This window comes from Amphiura filiformis, chromosome 1 (assembly GCF_039555335.1).
Source record: "Amphiura filiformis chromosome 1, Afil_fr2py, whole genome shotgun sequence".
NCBI lineage: Eukaryota > Metazoa > Echinodermata > Ophiuroidea > Amphilepidida > Amphiuridae > Amphiura > Amphiura filiformis.
The window spans coordinates 54,126,157-54,144,396 of NC_092628.1; the positions used below are offsets into that span (position 1 = coordinate 54,126,157).

Genomic DNA, 18,240 nt, shown 5'->3' on the forward strand with positions numbered 1-18,240 from the left:
ATATCCACACAAAAAGCTTATATATTTCCAAATTTTCATTTCATTCGGACATTGAGTTTGTGATTTACGCATACATACTAACACGCTATTTGCGCGCCACAAATGACATGCGATAGGTAACCTTTTTAAATAGTTTTTTTACCAAATTTATTTGATATTTTATAACTGTTACCTTCCCCTCGCAATACACTCATATGTCATCTCCATTCACAGTAACCGGTTTCTCCTTATTCAATCTGAAATGACACAAATGGTGAAGATCGTCAAGTCGATAGTCAAATACATCATATGCGTAGAATATGTGCAGAGAGAGAATATGAAGATTCATATAATTTTTGAGATATCATGTTGAAAATCTCATAGTAACTGTCAAGTATAAATTGTGTATTGGCAAACTTTTAACAATATGCGTCTTTCAAATGGAATTGTGTCTTGGCTGACGACAAATGTAAAACTCATGTAACCATGAAATAAAGACGTGTCTCAAAACAGGCTTCGGTTGACACGTCTTGCATTTTTGATGAATTTGTGTCGTTAATTGGAGATGTCCTGGACAGAGGCGTAACATAGTGTCTAACTGCAGAAATTCTTAAAATCGGTTTCTCAGGTGGTGTCGTTGGGTTTCGAGGGAAGACACCTGGTTACATTTCTATTTTTGTTAATAACGTGTCTAATTATTGCAAAGACACGATTATGATGTCTAACTTACTTGATGCAAGCGCAAACCTCCTCGAATGAGCGCTCATCTGGGACACCAACAACCTATTCAAAATGTTTAAAATAATGTTAACAACGCGACACAACTATTGTATTATTCAATGAATAGGTATGAGAACTACGAAGACTGAAAAATAGCTTGACATTTTGTTTTCATTACATGTTATTTGTAAGTTATTGTTGTTTCTGATCAGAAAGACCTTTGCAACGTGTTATGAAATTGCATAACATAATCTTGATTGTGGACAGAAATTTCTACAGAATAATATTATATTATTGTCCCTAGTAATATCCACCTCTGTGTTCGTACGTCATATTATTGTAAAGCTCTGGAACCTAATTAAATCTTGCCTCTTTTAATCTTAAAAACATGCAAGCCCAATTCTTACATTGATTACCAAAACGAAAAGTATATAAACCAAGGCATATGCTACGGCTTCGTGTTCATAGAGCTCATTCCAGCTCAAGTGGGGCAACATTTATGGCTTCTTTGATGACAATTAGATCCTGATAAAAATGGGAGTACAAGAATCCGTATTATGGCCGAGGTTTAAAGGGTCTCACAATGTTATCGGTATGGTAAATGCTCATAACAAGTTATCTCTTGGCCCATACTTGAACTCGACTACTAGGGATGAAGATGCAATTCCCAAAGATTTAAACAATATTTATCAATTTATCAAGGCAATGCGACCAATACATTTCTTAAAAGAGTTACTTAATTCATAATGAAGGTACATGGCATCCTTAAACTAATAACGATTTATGTTTAAAAAAAATTAAACTGTGTACATGTTATTATTTTATACACTTACTGTATTTCGGTCAAGAACACGAAAGTATCCCTTATCATCCATGATTCCAAGAACTCAGAAGTAATTGATAAAACAATACTTGATTATTTACGTAGTAAACAGGTCATAATCACCGTGATATTTATGATAATCATATTGGGCGAGGATGATCAAGAAAGCTTGGAAACATAATCCCGGTAAATAATATTGCGGCAATATCACATACAGCGTAGATTGCAGCCCGAGATCAGGTGTGTAGTTAGACTTTTGAAAACATGAAGTCACATTAAACTTACACAATTATTCGTTATTAATATTAATATTATTGAGACCACAAAGAAACTTTAAAATTTAATAAACAGAGTACCTAAAATAAAATCAATCCTGTTAATTTAACGGGTGTCAATTTTTAGCTTACCCTTTATACCACCAGCCAATCCTCTATGGTCAGCTTTTCATCTATCCAGAAATACTTGAATGCAACGAACCCGCGTATGCATATCTCTCCACGTGTGTCTATTTACACAGTTTCCCCCTTTTCATCGACTATTTTTACCTAAAATTAAAAGATCGCCGAAGTTAAACTGTAACGTGCAACAATGTTTCATTCAAAGTTGAACCCTCTGCTCGAAAATGAGGACAATCGCATTTCATTGTGTTATGGTCACCAAAATGACCCAGGCCAAAATCACCTGCTTCGGGTTCACGCAACACCAAACACACAAACACACTGTTTATTACTTAAAACACTTATGATTATTTATTAATTAGTGCAGTATAGCTATCAATCAATCCTTATACAATGTTACAACAATTACTTAATTTACAATAACTCTTTCTTTATGCTATGGTTACTTAGCTAAGCCTGGAGATCTTGATTGGCTGGCTTTCTGATGAGATTCCGTTGATGGTCTCAGTTCTTGATCCAAGATCCGGCAATGTCCGCGATCCTATCTACCACAATCTCAGTCCAAAGTCCTGATGACTATACTTTCACTACCCTAGCTACTCTGCTAGTGTTCTCCAAATGGTCTTCTATGTTGACCTTAAGCTCCCCTCTCGGAGATCTCTTGAGCAAGCTTTCTGCTCCACTTAACAGACAGATAACACTCTATGCTAGTCCAGCAAAATATCACAGTTCGGTGATGGAGATACTTCAGTCTGTCACTTCTTTGAGTCGACAAACAATAAAGCACTATTGGCTTTCACTACGCCTTTGGCGTAAAGAATTCTCTCCAACACGCACACACAAGAACCGCGAACCGAAGTTTGAAGACTTCAATGGTAACTTTGTACCAATACTGGCTAACATAAGTTTCACAGAGTTTCCTCTTACACCTCAAGACTGCTGCCTACCAATCATTCAACCGGCAGGCTTTTATACTATTTCTTGTGATTCTAGATTAATCTGCATAAATTACAGCATTTAATCATCCCATATATGGCATATTACATTACCTCAATTCCCAAAATAGTGCATGAAATCACCACAAGCCAATCAGATCAATTCCTCTGTACACATAGTTCTAAAAATAGCACATTACCTCAACACAAACCATTTTTGGCACCGTGCCAGCACTTTACTACTGTGGTAATCAAGTAATCATGACCATTAGAGTATGATCTAAATGTTGCTAGAACTTTCTCCATATTACTAGATATGAATTTCTTGATCAATTTAATCATTAACATTTTCTATATGAGTTCCAGAACATTCCATGAACAACCCAATAGGGATAAATATCAAAACAAGTGTGTAAACACTGAGTAAACAGTCACAATACACTACACAGTCATGCTGTTTAACATGAACACCCGCAAACCCTCCGTCTGGTCTGATATTGGGTCACTTATACCATTACACAGAGAAACTCAGTTGAGTAATTAACATGTATTGTTTATTCAACTAATTTGTCAACATTATCATGCCAGTGTTCAAACATAAGGGGTCACTACTTTTTATGGAGAACCTATGTCAACAGTAAAGTGTTGGTTTATTGAATTTGGTAAGTGTTTGATGCTTTGTTTTGAAGGACCATTGAAAGAATATCCAATTTCACTATGTTGAAGTCTCAAATGGGTGACTTTTGAAACATTTTTCCCTGTGACTTTCGACAATTTCCTGTCTCAAAAACATACAGGAGTATCATAAATCACAGGTTATCAGTGTCTGTGCAAAATATTACAGCTCATGTTAAAAGTAAGTGTTCTACAAAATTGTAAATTGATTTTGATTATTCTCAGACTGCACCAGGTGAAATTACACCATAACTTTAAAAATGGGGTGTAAAAATAAACTCAAACACTGAAATTGCATCTGCACCTGACCAGTACATTAAAAAAAATATCAGTACAGCAAAAGACAGTGACCGCGAAAGACGGGTGACCTCTAGTTATTCTAAATGTGTTATGTGGTGTCAAAACAAAAGTATGTTATTCTAAAACCGTTGGGGTTCAACAAAATACCCCACTGTAAGTATGTTGTTTATCAATTTATAACTGCTAACTGTCTAATTTTAATGGGGCTGTCAGCCTTGTATTTTCGTCATCCTCGTACGTCACGTGTCGCGTGACCTATGCCGCCTGTATTATTCTATTTTAGTAAGCACGCCATCACCGCCCATATGTTCCCGCCGTTTTTGTTCAGATTCGCGCCACAACACTTTCGAAAAAAATTCTCAAAATTGGTAAAACAACGATTTTATTGAAACAAAGCTTATCTGGTGGCCAAAGAAATTATCTTGATAGACATATAAATATCAAACCAAAAAATAAGAGGCATAATTTCCAAATTGTACAAAATTTATTGTTACACCCTGTAGAACCGCAGATAAATGAAAAACAAAGAGTCATAAGCTAAAAGTGTCAAATTTGCCGCCAGGCTGAACAGTGCCGAGCTTGAAAATGTATTTATTTAGTAGGCCCATATATTAAGTAATGACAAGGTTTATACAATTTAACACAAAATTCTTAGGGGACACATCCCCCTTCAGATACCCCTTCGTCGTGCAAGCGCAACGTGCGGTGAGTGCCTTACTTCTAAAGGTTGAACGTCACAGTCCGTCCCTGAATGTGTAGGTGAATTGGAGTCTATGAATCGAACAAAATAAATCAGTGTGAACACGACTTAGGCCTATGAGTCGAACATAATAAATCAGTTAGGAGTCCTAAACTATAGCAATTCTTTCCATACTGTAATCAGTGACCCATTATATGATAAACAAGGAAGTAAGCTGCAGAAAACTAGCAAGCCAACTCTGCAAATGCAAGCTATCGACATGTTCGGTTGATATCCTACAAAAAATGTTTTCTGAAGCTAAGATTTGTCAAATGTTGTTTGTTTTGCTGTTCTATTTAAGCAGTGTACATGGTGAGTAAATTTATCATTGATAAGAATATATGCATATTCGGGTATAAAATAATTAAGGTTAATATTTTTGTTTGTCTTCAGCACAATGTACACCATCCAATCTTCAGACATCTGGCATAATGCCTACGGGATTGACTATAACATGGACATGTTATAATCCTGCAAACAAAAATGAATTCCAAATTGTCTATACGTACAATGGTCAATGTAGTGCTGAAGATGCAGCATATACAACTTGGGGAGAATTGAATGGTACACCTGTTCGTGGTTTCGGTAGCACCTATGTGTACTTAACGGAAATATCTGAACTTTACCCATCATCTGACTACAAATACACGATTGCATCGAGACAAATGAGTGGAAATGACTACGTATCTGTCCAAAGCGATGAACGAATGTTTACCACAAGTGATACAGGTTAGGTTTTACTATTTTGACATTCAATTGTGATATGGATCAAGCAAAACAAATCTGTGTAATTATATTATGTTTAGAGGTTAATGACTGCGTATCAGTTGCTTTTTACTTTTTTAATTCCATTTTCGTCACATTTTCTTCTTTTAAATTTGAAAACAAAATACAGTTTTAATTGTATCTTTCGTTTTCCCTATAAAAAATTCGAATAAACCATGACGGAAATATCGCTAGTGACCGTCAACGCTAACTTCTGCGCATACGCCAGTTTAGTTACCCAAATCTCAACAAAATATAACAGCCGTAAGAAAATATCTATAAGGGGCTATGCAATTATTATGAGCCCTGGGTGTGGTGGGGTCAATTTCCAAACGGCTTGCCGAAAATCGCTTGACCCCCCTTCTCGGCCCGCCAAATAACCCCCCCATTTGCACATGGCAAAATTTTAGGATCTTAATTTGCAAAACTTAAATGGTCTACATATAATTATGTTGCGAGCGCAGCGAGCAGGACAATTTGCATATTAAAGCATTTACGTACTGTTTTCCTAAGCCTTTTAAAGCGTTTGATTTAAAAGGCACCCATGAATGTATGCCAAAAATCGCTCCCCCCCTTCGGCTGGGCAAAATTTGTTTCTCTCCCCCCTTTGGCTCGGCAAATATTGCAACCCTCCCCTAAGTTTACCCTCCCACCAGAGCTCATAGTTTTTGCACAGCACCTAAGCCCTATTAACGCATGTCTTGCCCATCCCCGTCCAGCTCGAGGTAAATACGGAGGTATCTATGCTGTGTGAACAGCAAATGGTCGGGCGTCAGGTTGAACATGACTGTCAAGAAAATACACCCAACTGTATTTTCTTTCATTTTTCCTTTAGCACCCGTTTCTCCGATTAACGTAACGGTGAATACAATAACTGACACTACGGCCACTTTTTCATGGAATCCAGTGCCATGTACACAAGAAAACGGGCAGAATTTCAGATATGATTACAGTCTCCGGGAAGTGCTTTCGGATACATATTTAAGCTATGGTATAACGATAGAAACGAGTGTAACTCTAAGTGATATTACCTTAGAATGTAACGTGATCTATGACTTCAACGTTGCAGCAGTGAACGATGCTGGAGAAAGTACTGTGGGTACTAAAGATTTCTCTCTCGAATATGGTGAGTAAAAGTTGTATTGCAATATTAAATATTAAATTTAAAAGATAACGGCAGAAAATCCTCATGGAATAAAATATGTAAGGTATAGTAAAGACTTAAGCGAGTACTGAGGTTTCGCTGCTACTGAGCCTCACCAAACTTGGTAAAACCGTTTAACTAAACACATGTAAGCATAAATGACAGAAGATTTATATCATTTTTAAGTATAGTTCGGAATGTGGAAGCAATGTCGACTGCAGTGTCATTGGATATATCATGGGAGGCATCAGACACTGTGTGTGTCACTGACACGTATCTGGTGAGAATCATACTTATAAATCAGGATCAATGTATGGATACATTAATCAATATCGGAGAATCAGAAACAATGGAGTTATCCTTGACTCATGTGAACTTAATACCATATTCAACATATAATGTTGAGATAGCACCTGCGAACACTGCTGGGTATGGACCTCCGTTTGCTGTAGATGTAACAACATCTGAAATAGGTATCATTGTTTTGTAGCTACAATATTAACACAATTATTAAGCGTGGCTTTCACTTGTGTTTTATTGAACTTTATAGAGTATTCAGAAATAAAATGCATTTTAAATTTGATATTATAATGAATCAATTATGATGAACACAATATTCACAATAATAATTTACTTCAATGTAACATGTTAATGAAACACGAGTGTTTGACTCAATCATCTTACAGCTCCAACAGCCTCCCCATCTAACTTGATGGTTAAATACCAAGACCCGTGTTATTTGCAATTTACATGGGATGACTTGCCATGTGGAAGTAGAGGAGGGGAAATTACTTATTTTTTTATTTTAAACTTTAGTAACCGCTAGTTCTTGTGGGGTTTTTCTTTTCTGTAATGGGATTGTTCCACATCCCATTAATGCAAAAAACAATATCAAACAACAAAAAGTTTTTGATCGTTCTAGTGTGCTTTGCAACCGTCCTCAACATCTCCTTGTCAGATATGTAATAGTTTGAAACTGTTCCCTGCATGTCCTGGCGAACTAACCTCCGAATTTCTAGTATGCATAATCCGCTATGCTTAAATTGAGAACAGGTTATCGGCGAGTTAAAAATAGGCGAGTTAGAAAAGGCGAGTTATAATGGCGAGTTACCTCATGCAGTGTTTTCCGGAAAGTCCACGCGGCGAGTTGTGAATTTCCGGAAAGTCCATGCGGAGAGTTGTGAATTTCCGGAAAGTCCACGCGGCGAGTTGTGCATTTCCGGAAAGTCCATGTGGCGAGTTGTGAATTTCCGGAAAGTCCACGCGGCGAGTTGTGAATTTCCGGAAAGTCCATGTGGCGAGTTGTGAATTTCCGGAAAGTCCACGTGGCGAGTTGTGAATTTCCGGAAAGTCCAAGATTTTGAACCAAACATGCAGTTTTGGTCAAAATTCAAAAACTGATTATTTAAAAAAAATGATACCGTTAATGTATTCTTTGACTCATGTCCATTCCATAATTATACTTTACCATATAACTAGATATCAGCCTTGATTTTAAATATTGCAATCAATAGTTACCGTATTAAAAATGCCATTAATACTGATCATGTGTTGTGTTTAAAAATTTAAAAAGTTTTTAAAAAAGTGTTTTAAAAAGTTATATGACTTTTTATTTGTATAACTTTTTCGGACTTTAAATACTAGAAAAAGAGGGCAGCCTATGCACAGGCGACAGTAGCACTGCCTCTATATATTAATTCCAATTATAAGCCCAAGAGCAAGAGAAATATATGATAAATGAGGACTCAAGCAAATTGGAAACTGATTTTGGACTAACAGCTTTAAAAAAACAGTACTTAAAATACACTGTGACATTTTTAACTCACTGTCGGGACTTCATAGTGTTTCTGTAACTCGCCACTGGGACTTCATAGTGTTACTGTAACTCGCCACCGGGACTTCAAAGTGTTACTGTAACTCGCCACTGGAACTTCATAGTGTCACTGTAACTCGCCACCGGGACTTCATAGTGTTACCCATGGGAATATCTAAAATAGCCTGACTCTGTGGGGCCTTTACCTAACTCGCCCATATTGTAACTCGCCTAAAACATGCTCTCGCTTAAATTGCTTAAATCGCTCTGATGTCAATTGTTTGAACATTACTTTGACATTTTATCTCACCTTACCCCAATGAAAAGATAACCGTTAACTTCATCTCTCTTCTTTTGTATCAGCTCCGTCAGCCGCACCTTCTAATGTTCGTTATACGAATGTATCTTCAACTTCAGTCAGCTTTATCTGGGACGAGGTGGCATGTGGACATCGACGAGGCAACATATTCCAGTATCACTGTACTATAACAAGTACAACTGACTCGGCTTATAACAAGGAGAAATATGCAGTTGAGAGAACCGCATCATATGAAGGATTACAGCCATGCACAACATACGACTTCACAGTTGTAGCTGTAACAGTGGCTGGTATAGGACCGAGGACCCCTGAGGCTCGAATTACAACGGAGAAAACTAGTATGAAATTAATTTGTTTAAAAAACTATTATCGTAGTGATACAAAATAATGATACACTCGATCAAATACGGGAATACGATTTGTTTAACTTTGTAAGATTGTCTTCTACTTCAGAGTAAATGCATTATCATGATAATAAATAAACATCTTCCACACAAATGATATGATGACTGTGATCCATTTATAGAACCATCACCGATATCAAACTTAATGTCCCTCCCATTGGATAGAAGTACGATGCCATTGGTTGCGTCAACAGTTCAGTGGACTCAGTCTACATCCGGTCCATGCCAAGCTGATGAGTACCTAGTAGAATATCAGCTGCTCAATATAGATCAATGTGATCTTGTATCAGATAGCTCTACCGAAATGTATGACACAGTAACGGACACGGACATAACGCTTACTGGATCATCATTTCTTCCACATTCAGCATACAGAGTGTATGTAACTGCAAGGAATAGCGGCGGAGTTGCTGATTCTGAAAACATTAACATCCAAACAGAGGATGCCGGTAAGACAAAACATTTTTATTTCCTTTCTGCTACCACCTGATTCAACAAGAAAAGTTGAGGCATATATATTAATGTGTTGCAAAAGTAATGTAGCAGTAAACAAAGGAAGAGGCTTACGCATCATACACTGGAACATGGAAACATTTTAACATTACAAACTAATGCACGAGATCAAATTAATGATGCTTAACCGTTATTCTGAATATATCAATATACAGGGGAAAGAAGAATTACGCACCGCACACTAGCACAATTAAACGTGAAATTACAAATGGAAACATAACATACCACTGAGCTACACAGTGGTAGAGCGCTCGCCCGACAAACGAGAGGTCTGGGGTTCAAGTCCCCGCACAGGCAGGTATGTCTGGATTTTTCCCTGGTATATATGCATATGCATGTTATGTTTCCATTTGTAATTTCACGTTTAATAGTGATAGTGTGCGATGCCTAATGAAGCAGTAGTTTGTGGCGTTTTTGACGTTAAGTTATAAGTGATGACAAAAGTTATTAGCTGATTATTTTCATCTTCTGATCTTTCTATCATAGAACCTACAGGTTCACCATTGACTGTAATGGTAACGGATGTGGGTCAAAGACGTTTATCGTTTTCGTGGACAAAACCAGCGTGTGGTGAAAGGAATGGTGACATCATGATGTATTTATATCAGCTAACCGATCATCATACAAATAACGTCATAATGGGTGAGACATCAGACGTGATTGTCACCATCAACAACCTGACCCCGTATGTGATGTACTCATTCAGGATAGCGGCCATTAACACTGCTGGTCTGGGACCATTTAGTGATGAAATTGTTACACAAACTGGAGAGGACGGTAAGCTGCAAATTCGTCATTTTAAATTGCTTTGTTTTTGTTCACGGAGTGAACATTTTCCCAACTTGAACCCATATTTCATATGCACAGTTTATCCCTTACATACACGGTGTCTTGAACAGCTATTGTAGCCCATCAACCCTGTGGTTAAGAGGCTAGGAAATAATTCCTAATGTCTCATATCCATGTTTGTATCCCTTTATCTAATCCTGCCCCACATGACAAGGACTTTTTGGCACATCTTATCTTGTATTGAGACAATGGCAACCAGGACTATTTTTTTCTTTTCTAAGCATGTTCACTATCGGATTGAGCCATCACATGATTATAATAGGCTTTACTGATTGGTGAGTAAGGTCAATACTATTGTTTATTTTGTGATAAGGCTGAGCATATTACTGCATAATATAACTGACAAAATTTAGTTCCTGATATCTACCCAGTAATGTTTTCTTATCTTAAATGGAACCTTAATAATTATTGGGCTTATCTGCATGGTATATTAATTGAATTTCAATAGGCCTATGATAGTGATGTTGATTTGAAAGTTTGTATTTCAATGAGTCAGGATGTAGGTATCATTATGCCTCAAATTAGGGGCCCACTAATTTATTGTAAGATCAGTGCAGAGTAGGTTAGATATGAAAATGGAAAGTTAGAACAAATTATTATACACCTGATCCGTGAACTGTGTCTTTTTGAAAGACTTGTCTTGTTTCAAAGTAATGTCTTTAAATATATGGTAAAATATCGAGGTGTAATGGAATTACGATCCTTACCTTACCATCCAGACTAAGACATTTTCACAATATGTCTACTTTTTTTCATGGATTGTCCATATAGGCTTAGTCGACATAATAATTTAATTGTTGTTGCTGTTATATTGTTGTAGTCGCCATAATCGTCGTCGTTGTTGTTATTGGGTATTGGCTATACTTTGGTTATGTATGATTCTTTATTTCATCGATCCATCAATATGAGAATATGTGTGTCAACGTTGAAAAAGTTGATGGTGGTAAAATAAACTTTGTTTAAACAGTTCCACCAGCACCCGAAGAATTGGTAGCTCCTAACACTGACACTACGTCTATAACGATCCAATGGTTGGAGCCTGATCCTCCTCATGGTGTCATCACTAGATATCACATCCAATATTGGAAGACGAGTGAATCTATGAGCACGGCAATGTCTGCAATCAATGATGGAGCTACGTTTACCTTATTAGGCCTGCAACCTAATGACGAATATTCATTTAGGGTAAGGTTATATTCCTACATATCACCCCCCCATCACCATCACCACCACCACCACACCCAATCCACACCCTACACCCCAACCCACTACACAAACGCGCCCACACGCCACACCCCATACACATCCCATCCGCATATATAAATCTTGTTTCCAAAGCGGCTATTTACCACGTGTATGTTATATTGTTGAAGTCAGTTTTCTTTCCATTTTACTCCGCTGTCATATTGACCATGATATGGTGAATTGTAACATAGGAATGACACATGAATGTTTAAAATAATGAGACCACATCTAATTTGTTTCAATAATCTAATACGCTTCTTCCCCGGGGCTTCTTCTTACATTTTGGGGAGAATCTCACTAATGAAGTACGCACGGATACTGGTTATTTTATTACATCCGTAGTAAATTTTGCTTGCACACATGATAGCAAACTGTCTTATTGTTACAGGTACAAGCTGAAACCTCCGCAGGGAGAGGATCCTGGAGTACGACTATAACAGCTGAAGTCAATGAAAGATGTGAGTACAAAATGTGTGAATAGTTTAGATAACCGTCATTGATATTCAGTATATGCGTCTAAATTACTATCTTAAATTCTTAGGAAATTTATCTACCTTATCAGCATCAAGTCAACAATGGCCTATGATTTTTCAGGTGAAAACCAGTCATTTCCTTAAGTTTTAAATTAGTGATTTAGAATTTAACGCATTATTCATTGATATATAGCTAACACTACCTTTATAATTTTGTTTGAAGAACTTGAACTTGTCATGTCATATTGAGCGTCTTTCCCATCATGCCATAATGGTTACTTAAACTAAAAATATGGTGCAATGTCATAAAACCGATTGAAAATTCGGTTGACCTTTTCTTCTTGTTATTCGCTTAAACTTGTTTTCAGCACCCAGTGCCCCATCCGACCTACGAGCAACAGGAATAGGTAAAACATCTATTGTGTTAGAATGGAGAAAACCCTCAAATCCAAACGGAATCATACTGGATTATGCTGTAAGACTTTTCTTTCTTTTTTTATGCAAAGCGTCTCTATCGTTTCTTCCTGCTCCCTCTCCTCTATGTAAGATATTAGGGTAAAGCAAGAAACGATCATGTAAGCCCGTATAAGAGCATGCCATAAACTTTTTGTGATTTTAGATCAAATACAGAGTACTTGAAAAACCCTACGACGCAGATTTCATCCCCGATGACAGATACATCACTGTAATGATTCCGACGACTGCTGCAGATAGTGACCTTCAATATTTAGTAGATGACTTGGAGCCATCCACAAAATATGAATTCAGAGTTTCGGGCAGGACGTCTGTTGGGCGAGGGGAAGAAGCAGTCATTAAGGAGTACACGAAAATATTTACTGGTAATTGCATTATTACAAACCTACCAAATAAAATTAAATAATAAATGTTGCTTTCGTTCTATATAAATTTATTATGTGTGTATCTTTTCCTCTGGTAGTTATGTTTGACAAATGACCTAACTTTGGGACAGTGTTTGACATACTTAAATTTGCTTTTGCAACGTGTAACTAAAAGGTGTCAAAATTTAAAATAAAAATGTCATTATTTCTAGATATTGACCCACCGGAGGCTCCTGTTCTCAAAACGTCGGGTCCGTCAGTTGTCATTCAATTCGATGGTCTACCGAAATACATAAGGTTAGAGAAACAAAAACAAAAAGCTCATATCAATACATCATTTGCAGATTTATTTTAATCTTGAATAAAAGTAAAACCTAGGACAATAATATGATTACACTACAATGTACTTTTACCATTCTGGTTCTGGTTCTGGACATATACTTCCCAGCCTTTCATATGAAACCAGGCGAGAAGGAAAAAAATGCCCATAACCTAAAATGGTGCCTACAATTTCGTAAATGATGCAGCAGAAGACAACATGATGCTGTGAATGAGGATTGCCAGAGGAGAAGGAAGAGGAGAAAGACGATGGTGGCATCGAGGATATTTTTAAATATATCTGATATTGTTCACTTACATAATTATTCATCGTTTCTTTATAGCAATGTGTATATAGCCGTAGAATATGCACTGAGTAGGAAAAAAAGACAAAACAGCAATTTGGATGGGACGTTAAATTCGTTCATAGTCGCCAATCTAACACGCAGTGATATCGGGGAGGAAATGTCGTTTACTCTTGGTGATAACAAGACTTACGGTGGTTACATCAATCATGCACTTATTCCTGATGCTACATATACTGTAAGGGTAGCCTATGCTAGCTGTACTCCTGTCGCGGTAAGTCCATAAACAGAAATCCCGGAAAGGTTTGGAGTTAAATATTAATAATGACTGTCCAAGATGTGTTTGAATTGAATAAGGGAACGATTGAACCAAAATCGCTTCATTTTTTCAATACAATTATTGCTAGCCACTTCATAATTGGCGAGTGACACATATGTGTTAACACAAGTAAGCGAACAATAGAACAATACTTGGCCGTCTTAGATTTTTTAATATCGGATTTCAGAAGGGCAAATGTACGCAACTGTACAGGTTAGTTAAAATAATCTGACCCAACTTGAAATATTTTTCTGCTAGAATCGTACATACTGTGAATAAACGCTTATGATAAACTGTTATTTTCTTCTTAACATACATTTTGAAAGTTATAAATTTACTATTTTAATTAAACGATATGGTAATTTTAATATAATTACCCATTTTCATTTCAAAACAGAGCGTTTATTGCTTGGCACTTCCTATAGGCCCTATATACAAGGGCCTTCAAAAAGTTCTACATCCGCCCTCATATCTCAACTTCCTTCTGCTTATAGTAGACCTTTCATATTTTCCGTGATTGTAACCTAGGGTCTATATCGTTTGTGAGACAATTTTGTGTTAATATCATTGTCCATTGCTGTAGGTAAAGTAAAAATGAAATCAGAATTCGGTGTTGAAGCTGACATAAAGACAAATATTGAAAATTGTGCATGCAAATGACAAAAAAGCTGGTTCACTTAAAAAAAAATCGGTAAACTTCAGTTCAATGGTACCATTATGCACTATAAATTATTTATAAACCTCAAACTAAAATTTCAATTTTGTTGGTGTTTTTGATGCCAACCTTCCCTTAAGAACTTATTACTCGTTAACGAGCTAAATCTAAATAAGCTATTAAGAACTTTTAACATTTTCTTTGAAATGTGTCATGTATTAAAACAAACTAAGAGCTTTGTGAAAATAGCAATACATATTTTACCATTTCATTTCAGGAATGCGTGGTTGCATGGTCACCGATATCGATCATAACAGGTGAAGTCAGATGTTGCAAAAATGTCAGAGAGGTGGTTCATGTGTTTTAGTTGAATATTTGATGACAATTCAAACAGACATTTTCATATATCTTTCATCAGCACTGTTTGTCATCAAGATGCCGCTTAAAATAATTAAGGGTTAACACATGTTTTTAAACAGGTTGCTTCCTTTAGGCCACGCGTATTTCTATTTGAGTAATTTTCACCTATTTTGAAAATTTAATTTGGGAAATAAAAATCAGAGCAAATCAAGCAAGACATGAATAATAAACAATTTCGACACCATAGGGATGCCTCCCGCATATTTTTGAGAAAAAAAATAACTAACTTTCTTTTTAAAATAATTATTAACTCTTGATCAGTAAAGTTACAGATAACTTCAACTTCAACGTCAACTTCAACTTTTCATTTTCCACAACCAAACAAACAGACAAATTATTAGGTACATTTATAATGCAAAGAAAGATTAAACGAAACGATTATGGAGGGAATGATCGAAAGGCCAATAAGGCCAGAATTGACCACCTCTTTTATAAGATAGAAAAAAAAAGAAAACGAAAAGACGCATAAAACTTAAAAACTTGCTCAAAGAATTAAATGTATGATGAGAGAAGATGCAATTTGTATTTTTTCGAAAGTTTTTCAATACTGACCGATGCAAAGGGTCAACTAATATGAATTTATCTATTTATTAAGTTATCTGTTTTCTTAATTATAAATATTTATTTCTCTTGCTTGATTATCTCCAGCTCCCCCTCCCCCTCCAAACTGCATGATTGATCGTTGTGGAGAACCAAGGAAAATAACAAATATTGGTGCTACCATTGGCGGTTCCATGGGAGCAATTGTCATTATCGTCATCATCATCGTAGTTATCGTTTTCTACTATAGGTAATAATCGCAGATCATTCATTTCAAAGAACCTTGTGGCAAATTTGCAATAGTACGAATTTTTAGGAGCACTTGACGATGTCTTTAACAGTGAGTTTTATGAGCTATATTGAAGCTTTAAAGTTTTCTTCTTCTTTTTTCATCTTTTCAGACGTCAAAAATCCCCTTCACAAACATCACCAACATCCAATGAAACTTACGACGAAATAGATCCACAAATCGCACAGCAGTCTGCAGTACAGAATGAGACAGGATATGAAGTGAATCTAGCAATGGAAGGAATGCAAACACCTAAGCAATACGAAGGAGATGAGTTGGATTATGAAGACGTGAATACCAAGAGAGAATCTGATTACCAAGGATTAAATACAGGGGACATGGAAACGGAACATGATTATCAAGGTTTGGGCGAAACAGAAAAGAAGAAAGAGTCGGATTATCAAGGTTTGAATAAAGCGAACATCGACGAAGAACATGACTATCAAGGTTTGGGGCAGAAAAGTGACACCAATCGTAAAACTAGCTCCCCGTACGTTAATGTTCCCTGATTTTAAAGCGTTTCCTTCTTGACATGCGCAAAGCATTTTATGTGTGTTGCTTTAGTAAAACTTGTCAAGAATGTTTGTTTAAAAAAGTTAGATTATAGCAACCTTGATTATAGCCTGAAACAATTACCTAGAGATACAGAGAGTATCAGTCTCATTTGCTGCTGTAAATACAACAACGCTACTTGATACTTGTTGATGGGAATTATTATTCACAAATTGTTATGAGTTTGCTGACAATGGAACATGTAAATATCTTATCCAATATTACTATATTTAACTAGAGTTTTTCTGTACACTAAATCGATACTTTATACAAAACAAGGTGCCGCCTTTTAAATGTTTTTATTCATGTATTTATTTATTATTTACTTATTCGTATTTGTTTATATGGATTGTTTATGATTATATTGTATTTCTCTATTTTATTCTCTATTTACAAATCATATGAAATGAATCCTATAGTCATGACCTTCCTGTTATTACTAGTGTACATAATATATAAGGAAATAAAATGTATTCAGAAACTGTTTATGCTTGACAGGTTCAACAACCTCATGAATAGTAAATTAAGCTATATAGTTCATGTGTAAAAAACAGTAAATTAAGTATGCCTGCGTGGCGTAACAGATTGATACCATAGTAATAACATTAGTAAATATTGTAACTCATGGCATGTGTGAGAAATACTTTTATACACAGCCACCATTAAAACAACACTATAATAATTATGTGGCCTCATATGCATGAATCTGATATCTCTCACAGACACTAAACTGAGAAAAATCAAGTGGAAATTTTTACTTCACTTTTACTTTATTTCAATATCCATGTTCTACCAAATTGGTTTATCATATCAATGAGTTTCTTTTGGATTTCTTTAGCTGTATTTGAATGGCTAAAAACCTTGCACCTAACGTTGGCCAAGAAAAGGTATAAAATTAGAAAATATGAACATTATGATTTAGTACTTTGGCTATTCTCCGTGCACGAACCAACATTTATCAGGTTCATGCATGGCAATTATCCTAATAACCATAATATGAGAAAACTTTGCGCGCTTCGCGCTCAATGGCCCATAAAGTAGCAAAACACACCTCATTTGGTGCTAAAATGGTCTGAAGTCCAAACCGGAACAGGATAGGCTCGGTCCCCGTCCTCCCCCTAAATTTTAATGCTTTCACCACCACTTGAATGTCATGTTATTTCACGCTGAAAGTGTTTCTTTTCAGTTAACCTTGCAAAATGAATTGTTTGCTTTCAAAATGATACGTGATTTAATAATAAAAAAAAAGAGAAACAATTTCAATATAATGTAGCACAAGTCCCAAATGACCTTAAGGGATCTGGAATGAGCGTTTTGAGCAATTCGACAGTATTTTTGTGGGACATGAGAGAACATCAGACATATCGAATTGCATTCTGAATACGAAGAATGTCTTTCTGATATCAAATAATTTTAATTTTTTGAAATTCACTATATAATACAAATTTTATGACAAATTATTGAAATTTGATATTTTTCACATTTTTGATATGCACCAGGCACAAAAAGAAACTCGTCAGTTATATTCATCCTTGCTGTTCGTGAACATTGAGCAAGAATTGACTAAGATATGTGCCTCCAAACTCTCTAACCCCAAAATGCCAAAATGAAAAGTTGCAATTTTAGCGATTCAATTGTGCCTGCTATGTGTGCTTTATTGGCCCGTGGTGCTTGTGTGCAATACAACGATACGTTCACATTGAAAATCGTTGAAAATGCAACTTTTGATTTTGGGGTTGAGGCTTTGGAGGCGCATATCTTGGTCAATTCTTGTTTGTTTTTCATGAGAGGTGTCAAATGAGAAAGCAAAGACCAATTAACAAAATGTATATTTCATAATAATCCAAAATTTTCAAGTTATTGAACAGCAAGGATGAATATAACTGACGAGTTTCTTTTTGTGCCTGGT

The 18,240-nt window shown here is 36.1% G+C and overlaps 2 protein-coding genes across 2 annotated transcripts in view; one reads left to right on the top strand and one right to left on the bottom strand.

Moving 5' to 3' along the window:
• Positions 1 to 170: 170 nt before the first annotated feature.
• LOC140148901 (3-[(3aS,4S,7aS)-7a-methyl-1,5-dioxo-octahydro-1H-inden-4-yl]propanoyl:CoA ligase-like) overlaps positions 171 to 18,240 on the bottom strand; it is a 107,480-nt gene continuing 89,410 nt past the window's right edge. Inside the window, exons 8-9 of the mRNA XM_072171005.1 lie at positions 710 to 762; positions 171 to 236 (exon numbers count right to left, since the gene is read on the bottom strand). Coding sequence (XP_072027106.1) covers positions 191 to 236; positions 710 to 762 — 99 coding nt within the window. The 3' untranslated portion in view covers positions 171 to 190. The remainder of the gene's footprint in view (positions 237 to 709; positions 763 to 18,240) is intronic.
• On the top strand, positions 4,971 to 16,528 carry LOC140168262 (receptor-type tyrosine-protein phosphatase F-like). The gene is made up of 15 exons (XM_072191610.1): positions 4,971 to 5,298; positions 6,170 to 6,460; positions 6,670 to 6,951; positions 8,655 to 8,948; positions 9,137 to 9,463; positions 10,014 to 10,304; positions 11,344 to 11,561; positions 12,010 to 12,079; positions 12,463 to 12,569; positions 12,714 to 12,933; positions 13,146 to 13,230; positions 13,596 to 13,830; positions 14,808 to 14,847; positions 15,599 to 15,740; positions 15,892 to 16,528. The coding sequence occupies exons 1-15, from the start codon at positions 5,001 to 5,003 to the stop codon at positions 16,286 to 16,288; spliced, it is 3,297 nt and encodes a 1,098-aa protein (XP_072047711.1). The 5' UTR covers positions 4,971 to 5,000; the 3' UTR covers positions 16,289 to 16,528.

Excerpts from the sequence above, each read along its gene's own strand:
- LOC140168262 (XM_072191610.1), top strand. The coding sequence starts at position 5,001 with ATGCCTACGGGATTGACTATAACATGGACATGTTATAATCCTGCAAAC. Across the intron at positions 8,949-9,136 it reads AATTACAACGGAGAAAACTA|AACCATCACCGATATCAAAC; the intron begins GTATGAAATTAA and ends ATCCATTTATAG. Across the intron at positions 15,741-15,891 it reads GTTATCGTTTTCTACTATAG|ACGTCAAAAATCCCCTTCAC; the intron begins GTAATAATCGCA and ends TCATCTTTTCAG.